Raw genomic sequence first — 21,635 nt, 5'->3', positions numbered from 1 at the left:
AATATTTAAATTTGTTTCGTGATCTGAAACATTTAAGTGTGAAAAACATGCAAAAGAAAAAGAAATCAGGAAGGGGGCAAACACTTTTTCACACCACTGTATATCCCCTATCTACTATATAATCGGCTTATCCCGTCTGTCTGTCTGTCCAGGAAATCCCGCGTCGCTGATTGGTCCGGCTGCGGCCAATCAGCGACGCCGGATTTGAAACACGCAGGCCACCGTCGGGAGATCAGCGGCGACGCAGCTGGGAGATGACCGGTGCTAGCCGGTCATCTCCCGGCTGCTCGCAGCAGAAGTACCCCGAACGGCGGCCTCACTCCCCGGTCCTCCCTTCACACTTGCCATCGGGAGATCAGCGGCCATGTGCGTGGTCAGCGATGTTGTCACAAGCAGTATTGACAACATGACGTAATTACAAAATTCATTAGGGGCCCCGGGGGGATACATTGGGGTGTTAATTTAAAGTAGTGCACAACCCATTTAAACACTGCTTCGCTGATTAGTCGCGCCCGGTCGGCCGCATACATATTCTAGAGTACCCGATGCGTTAGAATCGGGCCACCATCTAGTCTTGGTATATTTGTCCCCCATCCTGGCCTTATCCTGGTTTATATGTCCCCAATCCTTGTACATATGTCTCTTATCCTGGACTACATCCTGGTACAGTATATACATCCCCCATCTTGGTATATATGTCCCCCTTCCTGGGCACATCCTGATATACATATCCCCCATCCTGGTATATATGCACCTTATCCTGGCCCCCATCCTGATATATATGTCCTTTATTCTGGGCCCTTTCCTGGTATATATATTTCCATCCTGGTATATGTCCCCCATTCTGTTGCTGTTCTTTTATGCATAGATAAAAAATAAATTATTCTCTTCACCCTCCCCCTGTTCCCCGCTGCACGACGTCCTCTTCTGAAGCCGGCAACTTACTTCAGAGTGCAAGCAATGGGAGAGCATGACATCACTGCTATATGCCCCAGTCACGTGTACGCGGACTTCAGCTCCTGGTCTCTGATTGACTGGCAGAGTGTATTGCAGCGCACAGACCACTGTGCTGCAATTTAAGTCTGAGGAAGGCCATCCAGTTGTGCTGGTGTCAGTGGGCCCCACACCCACATGGGCCCAGTCGTGGTCACGCACTCTGCAACCATGATCGTTACGCCTCTGTCTCATACCGTCTTTTTTCATTATCCTGCCTTTTGTATGACGATGTGAAAGAGCAGGTGCAGTGATCTGCAATAGTGTGAAGGTACAAGATTTATTCTCTGTTTTGTTTAACTTCATCTTTGTGGATCAGTCTATATTCTGGCATTTATTAATTGGAGGAACTTGATTCTTTGGAAAAAGAAGAGATTAATATCTTGTTTAAATATCAGCAGACGCCACAGTTGAATATTCATTGTTACTATATGCGTCATTGATAAATAAACTTGTTCTGCTACAAACTCTTCATTTTACAAATGGAGACATGAGGACCATTTATTAGACGCCTTTGTGAACAGTGCTTTGAGTTGAGCAGCTGAAATTAATCTCATATAATAGAGAACATAAGTGTTGAGTCTATAATTATATATTATAAGAGATTCTCCTGAGCAAATATTAGTTTTCCAAACTGTACCCACGAGCTATTTCTGTTGGAACATTTATTTGTCTTTTTTTTGCTTGTTTTGTAAAGTGAGTGTAACATCTTATCCATCAGATGCACAATGGAAGTAAATACTGCTGAATTTCTCTAGAAATTCTATAGACTTCTCCTCTGAATGATGGTCGCCTTGAACTTTGGTGAGTCACTTAAAGAAGTTGTCCACTACTTGGACAAGTGCTTGTCTTCCCTTACGCTTGGCCCCGATAAAATAAAAAACCTTATACTTACCTTCCATGCTGGCGTCGTTCCTGCAGTATCGGCACTCGTTCTGCCTTCGAATTCACGTGCTGTTGTTGTGACACGTGATGCCGGCACCCAAGCTTGCATTACTGTTTCTGCCTCCTGTCGAAATGAACATGAAGAGAAAGTGAGACAGCAGCCGCTGCCTGGACTTCCTCTTCATGTTCAATTTGTCTGAAGGTGAGGAAAGTGGCACCAGCGCTGATTGGGTGCCGGCGTCACGAGTCACAATAATAGCACGGGAGCCCCGGGACTGCAAGTGCCGACGGCACTGGCACGGGAGGTGAATATAAGCTTTTTTATTTTATCGGGGCCAAACATTTAATTCAAGAAGGGGTTGTCCAAGCAGTGGACAACTCTTTTAATATGGTCATACATTGATCGGCATGTTATTTGATTGCCTAACTTAGGTTCCAAGTGTTACATTTTTCTGGGGAAAAATTTCCTCAATTACTATTCACAAGATTGCAACGTATTTGGGTATGAAGTGGGGCTGCTGCATTCTGTAAGTGCATTTATTTTGTGACCTTTGCTGGTATATATTGCTGCATTTTTTCTGCTATGTTTTTGGAATTCTTTTTCTCCTATTGCTGTGTTTTTTATTTTGATTTTGGTGTGAGGACAAGATAACGAGGACCCTTGACGTGGGTTGCATTCTTGCGTATTTTGGCCCAAATATCGACCAGTACCTCATACATATTATATCTAATTTACTGCACATTTTTATATTTCTATGGAGGATGCAGCCAGGCTCATCAAGCACTCGGCCCATTGTTATTCTGTGGGGAAGCTCAGATCTCCTATTATTTTCTCATGCTGATCCGGCATGAGAAAACAATCACAGCATGCTGCGAGTTGCTCAGATATTCGGATCACGTGCACCCATACAAGTCTATGGGTGCGTGTGACACATCGGACTGCACTCGGATATCATCCCAGTGCAGTTCGATGTACGCTCACAGAGACAATGGAGAAGGAGAAATTAAGTTCTCCATCTTCTCCGCACCTCTGTTGCGATTCTCTCTGCCAAAGTTTGAGCTGAGTGTTATTAACATAATCTGCCCAATTCTCTTGCATGAGAGAATATATGGCAGTGTGAACATACCCTTATAATTATTCTGCAATTAGACAATGCAAACAATGGGCAGCATTTGTTCACTACCTCCAAACAAAAAAGGATTGCACGATGCTTCTGTTTTTTAAACTGTTAGCTGGATATGAAAATGTGAGTAAGTGCATTTAGCTCTTTCAAAGACAAGTACAGTGATACCTTTACATGACAAGTCTACTCGATTCCTGAGAAATCAGTGTTTGAGTTGATATGCAAATGAGTCAAATTGTAGATCTGAAGTCTCTGTCACTCCAGCTCTATTCCCCACCCAGCACCTCCTCCTCCTCCGTCTTGACTGATGGCTTCTTGCCTGAAGTTACACTACATAGAGGTTCATTTATAGAGGCTCGGTAATGGAGGAAGTTATAGCAGGATATGTCTTTGAAAGAGCTAAATGCGCTTATAAATAGTATGGGGGAGGAGTGAAATCCTGCAGACAGATTCTTTTTAAAGGGCCAGTCTTGTGATTTCTTTACATTCTCACCCTATAGAATACTGTATATATCTGCCATTTTGTACCAACGTGTATTTCTTTTCCAAATAATAGGAATTTAAAATCAGAATATATGATTTACTCTTCTCTATCCATAGTGTTTTTCTCACAAAATTATGTGGAGTGATCTTTCATCTTATTTTTGCATTTGTTGTTCTCAGTAGTAGTTAGGAACTTAAATTTGAACCATAAAAAAAATAAAATAAAAGGGCACTAGAAAAAAAAAAAAGATTGGTTTGAAGCAGTACAGATGGAAAAGAGACTTGCCCATCTAGTCTGCCCGTAAACTGCATCTGAGCTTGGCACTGATTTTTCAGGAAAATTTCATATTTTTGATGTGCTTTTGTCTCATGCCAGTACGGTTACTGTTTAATGTCGTCGTAGCCAGACCACTGGTGTATGGAAACTTTATGATCTACTGTGTGTTTGATCCACCACATACAGTCAATGTAAACACAGCTTAATTGGGAAAAATGTTAGAGGTAAACCAAAACATCTGGGCACATTTCCACCCCCCAAAAAACAGTATAAAATAAGAATAGGGAATGCGTATTTGATTCTAAGGTTAAAGCCATGCTTCTCAGATCTGAAGCAGATTACATAATGGTGTAAATGAGTCACGTGCAGCACCCGTCAGGAGACTTGTTCTGACAGCTCCGAAAGCGAATACACACCTCGCATTCTGCGCTGTAAAATGAGTTTATGAGGCAGCCATTTGCTATTTCTAAAACGGAAAAAACCTGCAGATGTTTGACTTTAAATAACACAACTTACGTTAATGTGAAAAAGTGTATACACAGGTGGTCATTGTTTGAACTGTCTATACCGTCTATGAATATATTAAAACATAGGCTTTGTAATAAAGTTATGTTATACATATGTGTACTAAACTAGATGAAATAGTTTAAAAAGGGGCTTCCCAACCTTTGAACTGCCCCCAGATCTCGATGATCCACGGCACACTTCCAAACGTCCTTGAGTCTTCGGTACCGGCCTAATTGTACCAGCACTTGACAGAAGTGATGGGCTTTTATAGGTCACCTCACAGAGTAAGATTTTCCTATGCAAACTGAGCAGCAAGTTACAAGGTAACTTCATCTTGTACATGAGAGACTACTGCAAAAGAAGGTGATGGGACTGGTATTACAATGGCTTATACCGGTGGTGTCACTGCCATTGACTGTACTCTACATGTTTTGTTTTTTTAGCATAGATGTTGACCACTGGTTAGGCATCACAATGAGTTACTGCAGCTTGGGAGACCCTAGAAAAAAAAGATTGATAAGACATTATTTAAATTGATAAAAACTAAGAACCATAAATTTATAACACTTGATCATGGGTTTTAATCCAATACCACAGTAAATTTATGGCAATAATTTGTTGGAATAAAGTTCTCAAAATCTAGCAGGAGTGTCTGCTGCACTCTAGAGATGAGCGTTGTTCTACTCGAACTGTTCGCCAATCTCAAATTCGAGCTGTTTTGGGCGGTGTTCGAGCCGTTCGGCGAACACGAACAATTTGAGAAAAATTCGGCTGTTCGAGGTTATGTTCGATAACTGTTCGTGCACCAAAATCATAACTGGATTTTTTCTCAGTAATGATGAAAATTAATGTTAATACGCAGTTTGAGTGTACAGCGGGGTGGGGGGAGGGGCAGGGGATGGATCTCTGCAGGAACAATGAAGATCTCCATTTTTTTTTCTCTTTCCCGCCTTTGCAGTGGGGAGGTGCAATCTGTCAGCCTATCAGCAGCGCACACACGGAGCGAAGTGCTTTTTTTCACACAAGCAAGGGCATGTGTCATTGGCAGTGTATGTCACATGTCCTTGCCCTATAAGACCAAGCCATTTTCCCCGTCGCCACCATTTTCTCACTGCTGCAGCTGCGTGTTGGACGGCACCGCTGTTGCTGTGTGCGCTATACCTTGTTAATTTCAAGCCAATTTTCGCACAAATATACAGATAGCTTGGGAGTAGGGAATAGTTGTGATTGCAGTCCTTTTAAGGACTAGGTTACAGCATTTCCTACGACTTTTATCAGGGAGGTCTGTGCTCTTAAATAGATAGGTTGTGGGAGTAAAGACTAATTGTAATTGGAGTCCTTTTCAGGACTAGGTTACATCAGTTCCTATCAGTTTTTGCCAGGCAGGTCTGTGCCAGTGCTGTGCAAGTTTTTTTCACAGCATTTGGCTGAATCTAGCAAAACTAATCCTTTTTGGCCTATTGCAGAGTGTGTTAGTCAGTGGAGTAGCCTATCTGTGTTGCAAGATATACCACCTGTGTATAGAATACCAATTTTTTTACTGCACCTAGTGAAGTAAAATCTTTTGGGCATAGCATCATTCTATTAGTCCATCTATACTGACCTCCATCAGGTTGCAAATTAAAACTAATTTTTATCTGCATCTACAGTACCTCTGAAAAAATATTTGGGCTTCTACCTGTGTGTGGGACTTGTTGTATTAGTCCATCTATACTGACCTCCATCAGGTTGCAAACTGAATATATTTTTTTCCTGCATCTACCTCTGAAAAAATATTGGGCTTCTAGATGTGTGTGGGACTTGTTGTATTAGCCCATCTATACTGACCTCCATCAGGTTGCAAACTGAATATATTTTTTTCTGCATCTACCTCTGAAAAAATATTGGGCTTCTAGCTGTGTGTGCATCTTGTTCTATTAATCCATCTATACTGACCTCTATCAGGTTGCAAACTGAATATAATTTTTTTCTGCATCTAGCTCTGAAAAAATATTGGGCTTCTAGCTGTGTGTGGGTCTTGTTCTATTAATCCATCTATACTGACCTCCATCAGGTTGCAAACTGAATATAATTTTTTTCTGCATCTAGCTCTGAAAAAATATTGGGCTTCTAGCTGTGTGTGGGACTTGTTGTATTAGTCCATCTATACTGACCTCCATCAGGTTGCAAACTGAATATATTTTTTTCTGCATCTACCTCTGAAAAAATATTGGGCTTCTAGCTGTGTGTGCGTCTTGTTCTATTAATCCATCTATACTGACCTCCATCAGGTTGCAAACTGAATATAATTTTTTTCTGCATCTAGCTCTGAAAAAATATTGGGCTTCTAGCTGTGTGTGGGTCTTGTTCTATTAATCCATCTATACTGAACTCCATCAGGTTGCAAACTGAATATAATTTTTTTCTGCATCTAGCTCTGAAAAAATATTTGGCCTTCTAGCAGTGTGTGGGACTTGTTCTATTAGTCCACCTATACTGACCTCCATCAGGTTGCAAACTGAATATATTTTTTTCTGCATCTACCTCTGAAAAAATATTGGGCTTCTAGCTGTGTGTGGGACTTGTTGTATTAGTCCATCTATACTGACCTCCATCAGGTTGCAAACTGAATATATTTTTTTCTGCATCTACCTCTGAAAAATATTGGGCTTCTAGCTGTGTGTGGGTCTTGTTCTATTAATCCATCTATACTGACCTCCATCAGGTTGCAAACTGAATATAATTTTTTTCTGCATCTAGCTCTGAAAAAATATTTGGCCTTCTAGCAGTGTGTGGGACTTGTTCTATTAGTCCACCTATACTGACCTCCATCAGGTTGCAAACGGAATATATTTTTTTCTGCATCTACCTCTGAAAAAATATTGGGCTTCTAGCTGTGTGTGGGACTTGTTCTATTAGTCCACCTATACTGACCTCCATCAGGTTGCAAACTGAATATATTTTTTTCTGCATCTACCTCTGAAAAAATATTGGGCTTCTAGCTGTGTGTGGGACTTGTTGTATTAGTCCATCTATACTGACCTCCATCAGGTTGCAAACTGAATATATTTTTTTCTGCATCTACCTCTGAAAAAATATTGGGCTTCTAGCTGTGTGTGGGACTTGTTGTATTAGTCCATCTATACTGACCTCCATCAGGTTGCAAATTGAATATAATTTTTTTCTGCATCTAACCCAGCCAATAGTTTTGGCCTAATACCACAGTTTGGCCACTCAGCTCTGCTCGGTTACCATCCATTGTTTTTTTGTGCAAACAACTCCAGAGTTGTGAATTAGTTAACCACCAAAATGAGTGGAAAAAGGCCTGCTGCTGGTGGAAAGGGGAATAGGCATGTTGGGAAGGGGAAAAAAGGTTGTGTCCGTGGGGTAGGTGTTAAAGCAACAGTAACATCTGCAGAAGAAAGACCATCTTCCAGCCAAACTAAAATGTCTACTTCTTTTAGCGGACAATGTGATAAGATCCCTTTCTTACGGCCACGCCAATCGCTACAAATTCCAGATGAGGCACAAAAACAGCAGGTGCTTCAACGGATATCAAGTGCTCCTTTAAGTGGGCTCTCCTCCACATCAACTTCAACATCACAAATACTCCAGTCCTCAAAGGTGTCACCCAAATCGCACTTGCTTCCTCACAGCTCCCAAATCTCCAGCTGCCCGTCTGAGTATGAGGTAGAACAGATGGTTGAGTCTGCAGAGCTGTTTACTCATACTATAGCCTGGGAATCAGAGGTCGACTCCAGCGCTTCTGTGAATCCAGACGAGGAAATGATCTGCACTGATGCCCAGAATCTTTATGAGTCGGATCCAGGACCAGACGCAGAAGGTTCTGACCATAATGTAGACCCTCATTCTCAAACCGTAACTCCTGTTGGTGGAGACAATGAGGAAGACGATGATAAGACTCAAATACCTGATTGGAGCGACAACTTTATTTTTTTGTCAGGGCAGGAACAGGTTGGCTCTGAGGACGACGGGTGTGATAACGCACAGGGTGATGATGATGAGGTTGGAGATCCCACTTACTGTCAACCCACAGTCAGCCAAGAGATGAGGTCAGCAGAGGAGGTGGAGGAAGATGCTAGTGACGACGAGGTCAGGTTGCGCCTTCCTGGACAGAGACGTAGTACTGGAAGCACGTCAACAACTGCATCCTCAAACACAACTCTGCCTCTCACCACAAGTCGTGGTGGCTCTTCAGGTCGCATGGGTGCTAAGCCTTGCATAGCCTGGGCATTTTTTCAGATCGATAAAGATGACCCAACTCGTGTTATCTGTAACATTTGTCAGCAAAAGCTAAGTAGAGGCCAAAAAATACATAGTTTGAGTACTTCATGCATGAACCGGCACATGGACATGAAGCATAAGTTGCAGTGGGAAGCTCAGTGTGCTACAATGCGGCCTAGCCGGCCGGGCCAACCACCGTCTGCCATATCTTGTGCATCCGCGGCCTCTTCATCCTCTGTGACTGGGGGGACAGCAGTCACACCTGTTTTGGGGCGCAGACCTGCCACGTCTTTACCCACAACAGCCAGCGTGATTGACAGGTCATCATTTTCTTTGGAGGTGGGAACACCAGCTGGTGTTGAGCGCTGTCCGACATCGATAGCACCACCTTTGGATCAAGGCAACCTAACATGTCCGCCTGCATCTTTCTCACAGACCGGCAGTTTGCCGGGGACACCCTTATCAACCCCGTCTAAGCACAATAGCCAGCCCTCGGTCCCTCAGATGTGGACAAGTAAAAGACCATTTCCTCCTAGCCATGAGAAAGCTAAGAGGTTGAATTTCACCATCTGCAAGCTCTTGGCTACAGAAATGCTGCCTTTCCGCCTGGTGGACACAGAGGATTTTCGAGACCTTATGTCCGTCGCAGTGCCCCAGTACCAGATGCCTAGTCGGCACTACTTCTCAAAGAAAGGTGTGCCTGCGCTCCACCAGCATGTCGCACACAACATCACCGCTTCTTTGAGAAACTCTGTGTGTGACAGGGTGCATTTCACCACAGACACTTGGACGAGTAGGCATGGACAGGGGCGTTACATGTCGCTGACTGGGCACTGGGTAACTATGGTGACAGCAGGACAAGGGGCTGCTGTCCAAGTCTTGCCGTCCCCACGAGTTGTGCGTCAATCCTCTTTATGTCAAAGTTCCTCCACTGCTTCTGCCTCCTCAACCTCCTCTTGGTCTTCCACCTGCACCCAAAGCCTGTCTGGTCATGCCACAAGCTTTCTAACTGCGCAGAAGGGATCCTGCACACCTCCTTACTATGCTGGCAGTAGGGCTCAACGTCATCAGGCGGTTTTTACATTGAAATGTCTGGGAAATGTGAGTCACACAGCTGAGGAGTTGTGGTCAGCTCTGGAGAACCAATTTCATGAATGGTTGTCTCCACTGGACCTGAAACCAGGGAAAGCCGTGTGCGACAATGCTGCAATCCTGGGTGCGGCCCTTCGCCGGGGCAATGTCACACACGTGCCTTGTATGGCTCACGTATTGAACCTGGTTGTCCAGCAATTTTTAGCCCACTATCCCAGACTAGATGGCCTTCTGCAGAGGGCACGGTCGCTGTGTGCTCACTTCCGCCATTTGCATCCCGCAGCTCAGCAACTTACATCTCTACAGAAGTCGTTGGGCCTGCCACTTCACCGGCTAAAATGCGATGTGCCTACCCGATGGAATTCAACTCTGCACATGTTGCAGCGACTGTGGCAGCACCGACAAGCCCTGGTGCAATACGTTCTGACGTATAGCCTGGGCCAACGAGATTCAGAGGTGGGGCAAATCACGCTGGAGGAGTGGTCTCAGATCAGGGACCTATGCACCCTTCTGCACAGTTTTGAAATGGCGACGAAGATGTTTAGTGCTGACGATGCCATTATCAGCATGACTATTCCGGTGATTTACATGCTGGAGCACATGTTAAACAGAATTCGGAGTCAGGTGGTGGCACAAGAGGAGGTGGAGGAAGTAGAGGAGGAGGAGTTGTATGCGGAAGGGCTAACATCTGCAAGGTCCAGACGGTCGGCAGCACCAAGGCGGCAGGCATGTGAGGGTGGGGGAGATGGTTTTACCAGGGCGCATGGTAGCAGCCAAACTAGTGAGGAAGGTGCAGGAGCCCAGGAAGAAGTGGAGGACGAACTGATGGAAGACTCATCAGATGAGGGAGACCTTGATCACATTTCTGTTGTGCGAGGTTGGGGGGAGAGGACAGAGGAAGGAAGCATGATTGTTACCTCGCCACCAACACAACAGGGACTTGGTGCTCCTGGATGCGCAACACACATGAGTGCCTTCTTGCTGCACTACCTGCAACATGACCCTCGAATTGTGAGAATTAGAAATAATCCTGACTACTGGGTTGCCACACTGTTAGATCCCCGGTACAAAAGTAAATTTGCAGAAATTATTCCTGCCATAGAAAGGGATGCACGCATGCAGGAGTATCAGCAGAGACTGTTGCAGAATCTTACATGTGCTTTTCCACAAAATACCAGTGGTGCACGTAGTGAATCTCACAGTTCCAACTTGCCAACCGTGGGACCGTCAAGTGTTCAGCACTCAAACCGTAACAGAACCACAGTATCTGCTGGTAACATCAATTTTGCGGAATCATTTCACCACTTTTTTAGCCCATCCTTTGCAAGGCCACAGGAGACAAGAAGTCTGACACATAGTCAACGCCTAGAGACGATGGTACAGGAGTATCTCCAAGTAAACATTGAAGCCACGACTGTGTCACTGGACCCTTGCTCTTTTTGGGCTTCCAATCTGGATAAATGGCCGGAGCTAGCCACTTACGCCTTGGAGATCTTGTCATGCCCCGCAGCCAGCGTTCTGTCTGAACGTGTGTTCAGCGCTGCTGGTGGTGTGCTGACAGATAAGCGCACGCGGCTCTCCACTGATAATGTAGACAGACTCACGTTCATAAAGATGAACAAATCATGGATCCGAAACGACTTTTCTACCCCTGTGTCATCCTGGGGAGAGTAAAAGCTTGATGATTGGTTAAAATCACCCTACCAACCGTTTTAAGCTTTCAAATTACTAATCATGTTTATCTGTATCTTGACTGGAAAATAATTTGGGCTTTGTAGCAGTGTGCAGCACTGATCCTATTAGGCCATCTATACTAAAGCTTCACCAGATTTAAAATTTAAAATAATTTTTAGCTGCATCTAGCCCGGAAAATAATTTTGGGGCTCCGAGATGCGCAAGACACATAAGTGCCTTCTTGCTGCACTACCTGCAGCATGACCCTCATATTGTCAGAATTCGAAGTAATCATGACTACTGGGTTGCCACACTCTTAGATCCCCCAAACTTTTCGATCAACCTTTTCATTTTAATAAAGACCAAAAAAATGGTCATTTTTGAAATTATAAGCATTAGCAGGTTGTTAGAAACTGAAATCAAACAGTTTTCAACTCAAAACTTTATTCTAGGTGATGTTACATTTTCACATAGGACCCCTTGTTCGAAAGGAGCTTCTGAACTCTCTCGTCCATTGAATTTGTCAGGTTTTGGATGGTTTCTGCTTCAATTGTTTTGCATGAGGACAGAATACCCTCCCAGAGCTGTTGCTTAGATGTGAACTGCCTCCCGCCATCATAGACACTCCTTTTAATGATGCTCCAAAGGTTCTGAATGGGGTAGAGGTCAGGGGAGCATGGGGGTCACACCATAAGTTTGTCCCCTTTTATGCCCATATCAGCCAGAGATGCAGATGTTTTATGTGCAGCATGAGATGGTGCATTATCATGCAGAAAAATGATCTTGCTGTGAAATACACGGTTCTTCTTCTTGAACCATGGCAGGAAGTGCTGTTTGAGAAAATCCACATACATTATGGAGTTCATCTTTAGCGCCTTCAGGGATCCTAAAGGGGCCGACAATCTCTCTCCCCAAGATTCCAGCCCAAAACATTACTCCACCTCCTCCTTGTTGGCGCTGTAGCCGTGTTTGTGTGGGGTGTCCATCAACCAGCCATCCTCCACTCCATCCATCTGGACCATCGAGCGCTGCACGGCACTCATCCGTGAACAAAACTGTTTTGAAATCAGTCTTCATGTAATGTTTGGCCCACTGGAGCCGTTTCTGCTTGTGTGAAGTGGATAGAGGAGGTCGACAGGATGGCGTATGCACAGCTGCAAACCTCTGAAGGACCCTGCATCTTGTTGTTCGGGGGACGTTGGAGGCACAAGCAGCTTCAAAAACTTGTCTGCTGCTATGACAAGGCTTTTTGGCCGCTGCTCTTTCAACCTGACGTAACTGCCTGTAGGAAAGAGTCCTCAATTTGCCCTTATCAGCACGCACACGTGTGTACTGTGAATCAGCTACATACTTCTTGATTGCCAAGACACTTCATCCTGATCATCGCACAATGTTGATTGTAGTCATGCCTTGACCTAAACACTCCACAATTTGTTGCTTCTCAGCAGCCGACACATCCTTTTTCTTTCCCATTTTGGCAGAAAATGTAGGCTGCTTAATAATGTGAGAGAGCCTTCTTAAGTAGTCTTGCCTTTCATTGGACACACCTGCCAAACTAATTAGCACAGGTGTCTGCAATTGCTTACAGTGATATAAAGAGCCCTGACACACATCACCATCAATGAGTTTAACTGACAAACAAACAAATTCTTCCCTTATCACTCCTAAACACTTTTTGCATAATAATTTGGAACGCAGTGTACATGTGCTTTTCCACAAAACACCAGCGGTTCACGTAGTGAATCTTACAGTTCTAACTTGCCAACCGTGGTCTGTATGGAGTTGTTCAATAAAGGGCCCAAAATTAAGATAACATAGATGGGAGAGGTCTCTATGAATAGGAATTCCTAAGTATTTGATACCCTGTGAGGGACAGGCAAAGGGAAAGTTGGACTGGATGGAATCCTATATGGATTTGGGGAGGGAGACATCGAGGGCCTCAGACTTCGCTGCATTGATTTTAAAATTTGACCATGTAACAAAGTGATCTATTTCAGCCATAACAGCAGGGATGGATATATGTGATTGAGTGATATATACTAGGACATCATCAGCAAATAGAGAGCACTTGTACTCAGTGCCTCCCACCTCAATCCACCTAATATTGGGGTTATGGCGAATTGATGAGAGCAGGTGCTCCGTCACTAGGATGTATAAGAGAGGGGACAGAGAACATCCCTGCCTTGTCCCATTGGTGATTGTGAAAGGTGATGAAAATGTTCTGACGCGCCCCCTGGGCCTTGGGACACCCGGAGCCGGACCCTTTTTGGTGGATGCTGGTGGTTGTAGTCTCCGTGGCGGCAACCCGGTTCCGTGGCTCAGGGCGGTCAAACCAGTGGCGGAACTATTTATGTGGTTTTGATGTTTAAATGTCCGACTACGCCACCCGTGGATTGCGGTCAGAGTGAACCGCCGCTCCAGGGCAGACCGCTGAGGCTGGTGTTGTGGGTGCAGCAGACCGTAGCATAACTCCCCACGGGAGGAGTATAGCCTCAGGGCAGTGTATGCGGAGGATGGGGGTGATGGTGCAGGGCAGCAGCAGTAATGACACGGAGTCAGTGATGCAGTCCAGGGCCTTTACTCACAGTTCTTATTATCCAGACCACGTCTGCAGGTAACGGCTGCCCACGTCGTACTGTGCTCACCAGGTGAGGGGCTCAGACAACTCCCAGATAACTTTGGAGCACTTCACAGGACCCCCTTTGTGTGTCCTTTGTCTGGCCTTTCTTACCAACACTTCTGTCCGGCTGCCTCGGGCCTCCTCTTGGTAAACTTGGCGCCAGTTTCCCTGACCCTATGTGGGGCCTTCCTAGCGGGTGTAGCGAGGGGCTGCGCCACATAAAATGTCAGAGCCTCCGGTTTCTAGCTGAGGGTCGTTTCCTGCCTCCACTAGTTCGGGGACCGGTCTCCCCCTTTGGCCTGACCCCTCCACGCAGGTGGATTCGGGCGTGCGGTGGCGACTCGCCCGTCCGCACCCCTGGGATCCCTTCATTCCTCGTTCCTGAGGCCTTCTCCGCTCCTCTTCCTTCCTTCTCCCTCTTCCAGGCCTGGGCCTCTGTTACTAGGCCCGCCTCCGGAGCAGAGCTCATGCAGAGCCCCTGCACCCTGCCACTTCTGCTCAGACTTCTCTGCACTGAACTAAGATGGTGCCCACCTTTTATACTCCCTTCTCAATGCACCCAGGAACTGCTTCCTCCCTGCTCCTGCACTACAGGGTTCCCCTTCCTCAGTGTTCCCTCCCCCCACTCCAGCCAGGGACAGGGACTGTCGTGCCCATCTCAGGGGCATATTGGTCGCCCTGCCCCACGGCAATGTGGTGTAATGCATGCAGGTGTCGGGTCCTGATCCACACTCCATCCTTTCCTGAGAGTGAGATATCACACCTCTGGGTGAGGTGCAATACGTCTGTAGCAACCGAGCCCTCAGGGTGCTACAGTTCCATTTATCTTCAGCCTAGGTGACGTATTGCGATACAGGGCCGTGATTTTGGCTATAAAAGGGTCCCCTAGACCCCTACCCCAAGCTTTTTAAGAGAATCATATATGGCGTGCCAGGAGACTCTATGGAATGCTTTCTCAGCATCCAACGAGAGTATCTAATTACAAATTTTTAACTGCATCTAGCCCAGGAAATACTTTGTGCCTAGTAGCAGTGTCTGCTAGTCAGCGGATTATCCCGGCTGTTAAGCAAGCTACACCACCTGTAGTTTAGACACTTAATTTTTTCAAAGGAAATGATTCGGGACCATGGGATACTTAGTGAAGAGCATCAGGAGGCACCCCAAGGCATAGGGGCTGGGACTGGCATTAGGATGCCTTGCGGTGGACAGCCGAGCTCGATCCTTATAAAAGCTTTTTAACTGCAGCAGCTTTAGTGGACGCTACTGGAGCTGGAATTACGCGGCTGCTGGCATGAGACTTGCCCTCCAATAGATCCTTGTAAATGGATTTAAAGTGTATTCATTCAAATTAGAGAGACAATTTAAATTAAAAAGCTTAGAGCTGCCTCCACCACAGGGGGGCTCGCTCGACCCACTAGCGGACAGGCACCAGTATTGGGAGAGGGGGGCTGGCCGTCAGGGTTCACCGCGGCTCTGGCACAAACCCGGCGACACAGAGGTGGCACGGGCAGGAGCGGACTGGCCGTGTCGGCTTCTCACTTTTTGGATTTTAGAAGGGCATGACATGCCTATATCTGTGTCTCCCCCTCCTTTTACTCCTCCACCTCTTTTCTTTTCGCATGACTATATGTACTTGTCACTTTTCCATGTGTTAGTTATGTCTTCTGAGCAGTTTGTCAGCTTTTGGACACCTTTGAAGGTGTTTTCTATGTGTTTCTATGTGTTTTTGTTTGCCTGCCATTGGTTTTAACGGTGTTCGAAGGTGTTCGACGAACAGTTCGACGAACAGTTCGGCGAACACACGGGTGTTCGACGAACCGAACTCGAACACTACGGGGGTGGCTCAACACTACTGCACTCTACTAACTGCTGAACAAAGGCGCCTTGGAGCTGAAACGCTGCTTTTCTTTGCACACATGGCAAATTAAAAGTTTCTTCACTTTTTTATTTTCCTACAGTGTGCTACCTGCTTTTTTTGCATTTATAGGCACCTATCATCTGTACTGTTTCCTTGCTTTTATATATATATATATATATATATATATATATATATATATACAGTACAGACCAAAAGTTTGGACACACCTTCTCATTTAAAGATTTTTCTGTATTTTCATGACTATGCAAAAGGTGGCTACTTTGAAGAACCTAGAATATAAGACATATGTTCAGTTGTTTCACACTTTTTTGTTAAGTATATAATTCCACGTGTTAATTCATAGTTTTGATGCCTTCAGTGTGAATGTACAATTTTCATAATCATGAAAATACAGAAAAATATTTAAATGAGAAGGTGTGTCCAAACTTTTGGTCTGTACTGTATATATACATATATACACACAGTATATATGCATATATATGTATATATATATATATATACAGGGTGGGCCATTAATATGGATACACCTAAATTAAATGGGAATGGTTGGTGATATCAACTTCCTTTTTGTGGCACATTAGTATATGGGAGGGGAAAAACTTTTCCAGATGGGTGGTGACCATGGCGGCCATTTTGAAGTCGGCCATTTTGGATCCAACTTTATTTTTTTCAATGGGAAGAGGGTCATGTGACACATCAAACTTATTGAGAATTTCATAAGAAAAACAATGGTGTGCTTGGTTTTAACATAACTTTATTATTTCGTGAGTTTTTACAAGTTTAAGACCACTTATAAAATGTGTTCAAAGTGCTGCCCATTGTGTTAGATTGTCAATGCAACCCTCTTCTCCCAGATGTGCCGCATCTGAAACAACGGATACTGGAAGCCTGTGCTAGCATTTCTTCTGCGGTGTTGCTATCAGTGTGTCAAGAGTGGGAGAAGAGTGTTGCATTGACAATCCAACACAATGGGCAGCACTTTGAACACCTTTTATAAGTGGTCATAAACTTGTAGAAAACTCATGAAAAAATAAAGTTACATTAAAATCAAGCAAACCATTGTTTTTCTTATGAAATTCTCAATAAGTTTGATGTGTCACATGACCCTCTTCCCATTGAAAAAAATAAAGTTGGATCCAAAATGGCTGACTTAAAAATGGCCGCCATGGTCACCACCCATCTGGAAAAGTTTTCCCCCTCCCATATACTAATGTGCCACAAACAAAAAGTTGATATCACCAACCATTTCCATTTAATTTAGGTGTATCCATATAAATGGCCCACCCTGTATATATATATATATATATATATATATATATATATATACATATATATGCATATATACTGTGGCCCACCCTGTATATACACTGCTCAAAAAAATAAAGGGAACACTGAAATAACACATCCTAGATCTGAATGAATGAAATATTCTCATTGAATACTTTGTTCTGTACAAAGTTGAATGTGCTGACAACAAAATCACACAAAAATCATCAATGGAAATCCAATTTATTAACCAATGGAGGCCTGGATTTGGAGCCACCCCCAAAACTAAAGTGGAAAAACACACTACAGGCTGATCCAACTTTGATGTAATGTCCTTAAAACAAGTCAAAATGAGGCTCAGTATACGTGCCTGTATGACCTCACTACAATGCCTGGGCATGCTCCTGGTGAGGTTGCGGATGGTGTCCTGTGGGATCTCCTCCAGGATGGCACATGAATGCGAGATGTGGCAAGAATGTTTGCTGTGTCTTTAAACGTAGTGTCCAGAGGCTGGAGGTGCTACCAGGAGACAGGCCAGTACACCAGGAGGCATGGAGGGGGCCGTAGGAGGGTAACAACCCAGCAGCAGGACCTCCGCCTTTGTGCAAAGAGAACAGGAGGAGCACTGCCAGAGCCCTACAAAATGACCTCCAGCAGGCCACAAATGTGTATGTGTCTGCACAAACGGTTAGAAACCGACTCCATGAGGGTGGTATGAGGGCCCGAAGTCCACAGATGGGGGTTGTGCTCACAGCCCAACACTGTGCAGGACGCTTTGCATTTGCCACAAAACACCAGGATTGGCAAAGTCGCCACTAGCGCCCTGTGCGCTTCACAGATGAAAGCAGGTTCACACTGAGCACATGTGACAGATGTGACAGAGTCTGGAAACGCCTTGGAGAGCGATCTGCTGCCTGCAACACCCTTCAGCATGACCGGTTTGGCAATGGGTCAGTAATGGTGTGGGGTGGCATTTCTTTGGAGGGCTGCACAGCCCTCCATGTGCTCGCCAGAGGTAGCCTGACTGCCATTAGGTACCAAGATGAGATCCTCAGACCCCTTGTGAGACCATATTCTGGTGCGGTTAACCCTGGGTTTCTCCTAATGCAGGACAGTGCCAGACCTCATGTAGCTGGAGTGTGTCAGCAGTTCCTGCAAGATGAAGGCATTGAAGCTATGGACTGGCCCGCCCGTTCCCCAGACCTGAATCCGATTGAGCACATCTGGGACATCATGTCTTGCTCCATCCACCAACGTCACGTTGCACCACAGACTGTCCAGGGGTTTGCGGATGCTTTAGTCCAGGTCTGGGAGGAGATCCCACAGGTGGCCATCCGCAACATCATCAGGAGCATGCCCAGGCATTGTAGGTAGGTCAAACAGGCACGTGGAGGCCACACACACAATACTGAGCCTCATTTTGACTTGTTTTAAGGACATTACATCAAAGTTGGATCAGCCTGTAGTGTGTTTTTCCACTTTAATTTTGGGGGTGACTCCAAATCCAGGCCTCCATTGGTTAATAAATTTGATTTCCATTGATGATTTTTGTGTGATTTTGTTGTCAGCACATTCAACTTTGTACAGAACAAAGTATTCAATAAGAATATTTCATTCATTCATTCAGATCTAGGATGTGTTATTTGAGTGTTCCCTTTATTTTTTTGAGCAGTGTACATACTGTATATATAATCTGGGAAAACATAATAAAAATAATGTATAATTATAATATCTGGAAAAATGAAGAAAATAATAGTAAAAAGAAAAGTTTTTGCTGCGAAAAATATAACAAAAATCTGATTTTTAAAAAAATATAAAATACAATTTATTGCATAAATATAACGAAAAAAAGATATATATCAACACATACAGTATAAGTATGTGCACGGCATCAATAACCTAAATAAATCATTCAACAAGTTTTGTGATATAAAATATGATGCTTAAAAATATACTTACAAAAAATAAGTATAGAAATTACACAGTAGTTTTATGTGTGTGTCCTAAAACAGCAACAAAAAATAACTCAGAAGATATGTTAGACAATATATCTACAGTGGTTACAGCATATTCATATATCACTTTAAAATAACTGTAAATATTGCACATTGGATTACTTTACATGTCCAGATTTTCAGCTGTTTCATCATGACTGATAGGCCATAGTGATTCCATGCGCTATTCACAATGTGCTGATCTTATATCACCCAGCATCTACCATATCAGAATACATAGTGCATGGCGATAAGTGATGTTTATAGAAGAAATGAATGTAATGCAACAGAGTGCAGTGTATTATGGCATGTCAGATTGAAAGATCTGGATCAGTCAAAAAAGACCTGACTAATTCAAAAAACAGCTAGAATTAAGAATTCTGTAACTTTTAAATAAATCATATCAGTATGTAATTAATGTACAGTAAGCTGCATGTCTTTTACTTAGAAAGCAGGAATGTCACCCTTATAAATATATTATGGAAGTAATTAATAAATGTGTCCTGTATCAGGATATTTGAGTAAGTGAGGAAAGGTTGATCTCTTCTAGCTTTGAAGTGTGTAGTCTTTACATGTTTAATGTCAGCAATATGTTCAGTGACCACTAGATGGGGCTATGATCTAGATAAATGCTTGTTTTCTATTTTGCTTTGATTTTCATTTATCTTAGTATATACAGTAGGGGTGCTGCTTTGTAGACTGTATGCTCTAGAAGTAAAATATGTTCAATCTTAGTAATATATACTGATTTTTCTGCCAGAAATCAATTTTTTTTTATAAATTTGTATTTTTTGTTTCAGTGTCCAAGCAACACTTATGACCCAATGATAAAATCTACCAAAGACTTCCCAGATGATGTGATTAGTTTTGTAAAGAACCACCCGCTTATGTACAAGTCGGTGTACCCTCTGCATGGTAAACCTGTGTTCACCAGACTGAATGTGGACTACAAGTTAACTCAGATCGCGGTTGACCATGTGATAGCAGAAGACGGCCAGTATGATGTCATGTTTCTCGGGACAGGTAAATTGCATATGTCAAAATTATTTAATATATTATTTTATATCATTTTTGTATCATTGCATCATTGCCCATTGCCTTGGTTAATATTGTCAAATTTCTTAGAAGCTGAATATATGTATTATATGTTGCTTAATTTGTTATGTATAATATACCAATTACAAGCATGCAATTCAAAAGTGTATGCACTTTTGCAGATCATGGAACTCATAGGTGACTTGTAATACTGTTTATCATTTATTGTGCGGGGTACTCTTTTTGATGAAAACTTTAAGTGCTGCCAGACTCTTATTAAATGATAATTCCCATCTTCATAGAGGAATATTGTCAGATAGTGCTTGTAAAAAGTACTTTTCCAATTTTTTATTATGCCTACTTATATAGCGCCATCATATTCCACAGCTCTTCACAAATGGAGCTCACAATTAGTGATGAGCGCAAGTGCTTGTTACTCGACTTTGCCTAGGGTGCTCGGGTATGTACCGAGTATCGCGGGTGCTCAAGTGACATGTTCGAGTCCCCGCTGCTGCATGTTTTGCGTCTGTTAGACAGCCACAAAACATGCGGGATTGCCTGACAAATACGGGCAACCCCCGCATGTTTTGTGGATAACAGCCACAAAACATGTGGCAGCGGGGACTCGAACATGTCACTTGAGCACCCGCGATACTCGGTACATACCCGAGCACCCTAGGCAAACTCGAGTAACGAGCACTTGCACTGATCACTACGCTCAATCTAGATTCCCTATCAGTATGTCTTTGGAGTGTGAGAGGAAACCGGAGAAGCTGGAGGAAACCCACACAAACACGGGGAGAACATACAAACTCCTTGCAGATGCTGTCCTTGATAGGATTGAAACCAAGGACACCAGTACTAACTACTGAGCCACTGTGCTGACTAATTTTACTGTTTATTAAAATTTGAAGCTGTTCTTGATATTGTAACCCTTTTCTTTTGTTTACAGCTCGTTGCCTAGGAAATCAACCACCACTGCTATCTAGCTTGTGAGTAATGCATTGAGGCTGGCCAGGATTATATAGTAATGATGCCCTCCAGGGATCCTGGCCAGCTTCAAAATAGTGCTTACTAGTTCAAGAGAAAAGAGCTTGTAAGGGCTGCTCGTGTTCTGCTGTCTAGCAGTAGTGGTCGGTCTCCAATGCAGTGAGCTGTAAAGAAAAGAAAACTGTTAATATCTCAAGAACGCCTGAAAATGTTAAAAAGCAGTAAATTGCAAAATGACTTTACAGTCACTCTCTGACAATACCCATTTATGAAAATGAGAATAACCCTTTTTGCAGTAGGGGGAGATTCCTGAATTGTATAATTTATACTGGCGCTACTAAATAACCCATTTTTTTTTTTACAGACAAAGGGAGTATTGAAAGAGTTATCCAGTCAAAAATGATAAGTCTGCAGTCACTTTGTGTGACTGCGCTTATGTATCCCCCCAGCGCAGGCACTGTGAGCTGCGGGGATTCACTGGTTTAGACCTGGGACCAAAGAGTGTGTATGAGTTATACATACCTCCGGCCAGTCGCCGCTGCCTCGCTCCATACACTTGTATAGAGTGAGGCCATGCCCCGTGTAGTGACAT

At 43.8% G+C, this 21,635-nt stretch overlaps 1 protein-coding gene across 7 annotated transcripts in view; it reads left to right on the top strand.

Moving 5' to 3' along the window:
* The window catches only part of SEMA3D (semaphorin 3D), a 306,858-nt gene that overhangs the window by 253,094 nt on the left and 32,129 nt on the right, over positions 1 to 21,635 (top strand). For all 7 annotated transcript variants that reach the window (XM_073652332.1, XM_073652335.1, XM_073652334.1 and 4 more), the window contains one exon: positions 19,819 to 20,041. In XM_073652332.1, coding sequence (XP_073508433.1) covers positions 19,819 to 20,041 — 223 coding nt within the window. The remainder of the gene's footprint in view (positions 1 to 19,818; positions 20,042 to 21,635) is intronic.

The sequence above is a fragment of the Phyllobates terribilis genome, unplaced genomic scaffold (assembly GCF_046119375.1).
Source record: "Phyllobates terribilis strain yellow unplaced genomic scaffold, ASM4611937v1 Scaffold_11__3_contigs__length_659146591, whole genome shotgun sequence".
Lineage (NCBI taxonomy): Eukaryota > Metazoa > Chordata > Amphibia > Anura > Dendrobatidae > Phyllobates > Phyllobates terribilis.
Note: the sequence above shows the minus strand (reverse complement) of the source record. Positions and strands in the feature narration are given on the sequence as shown.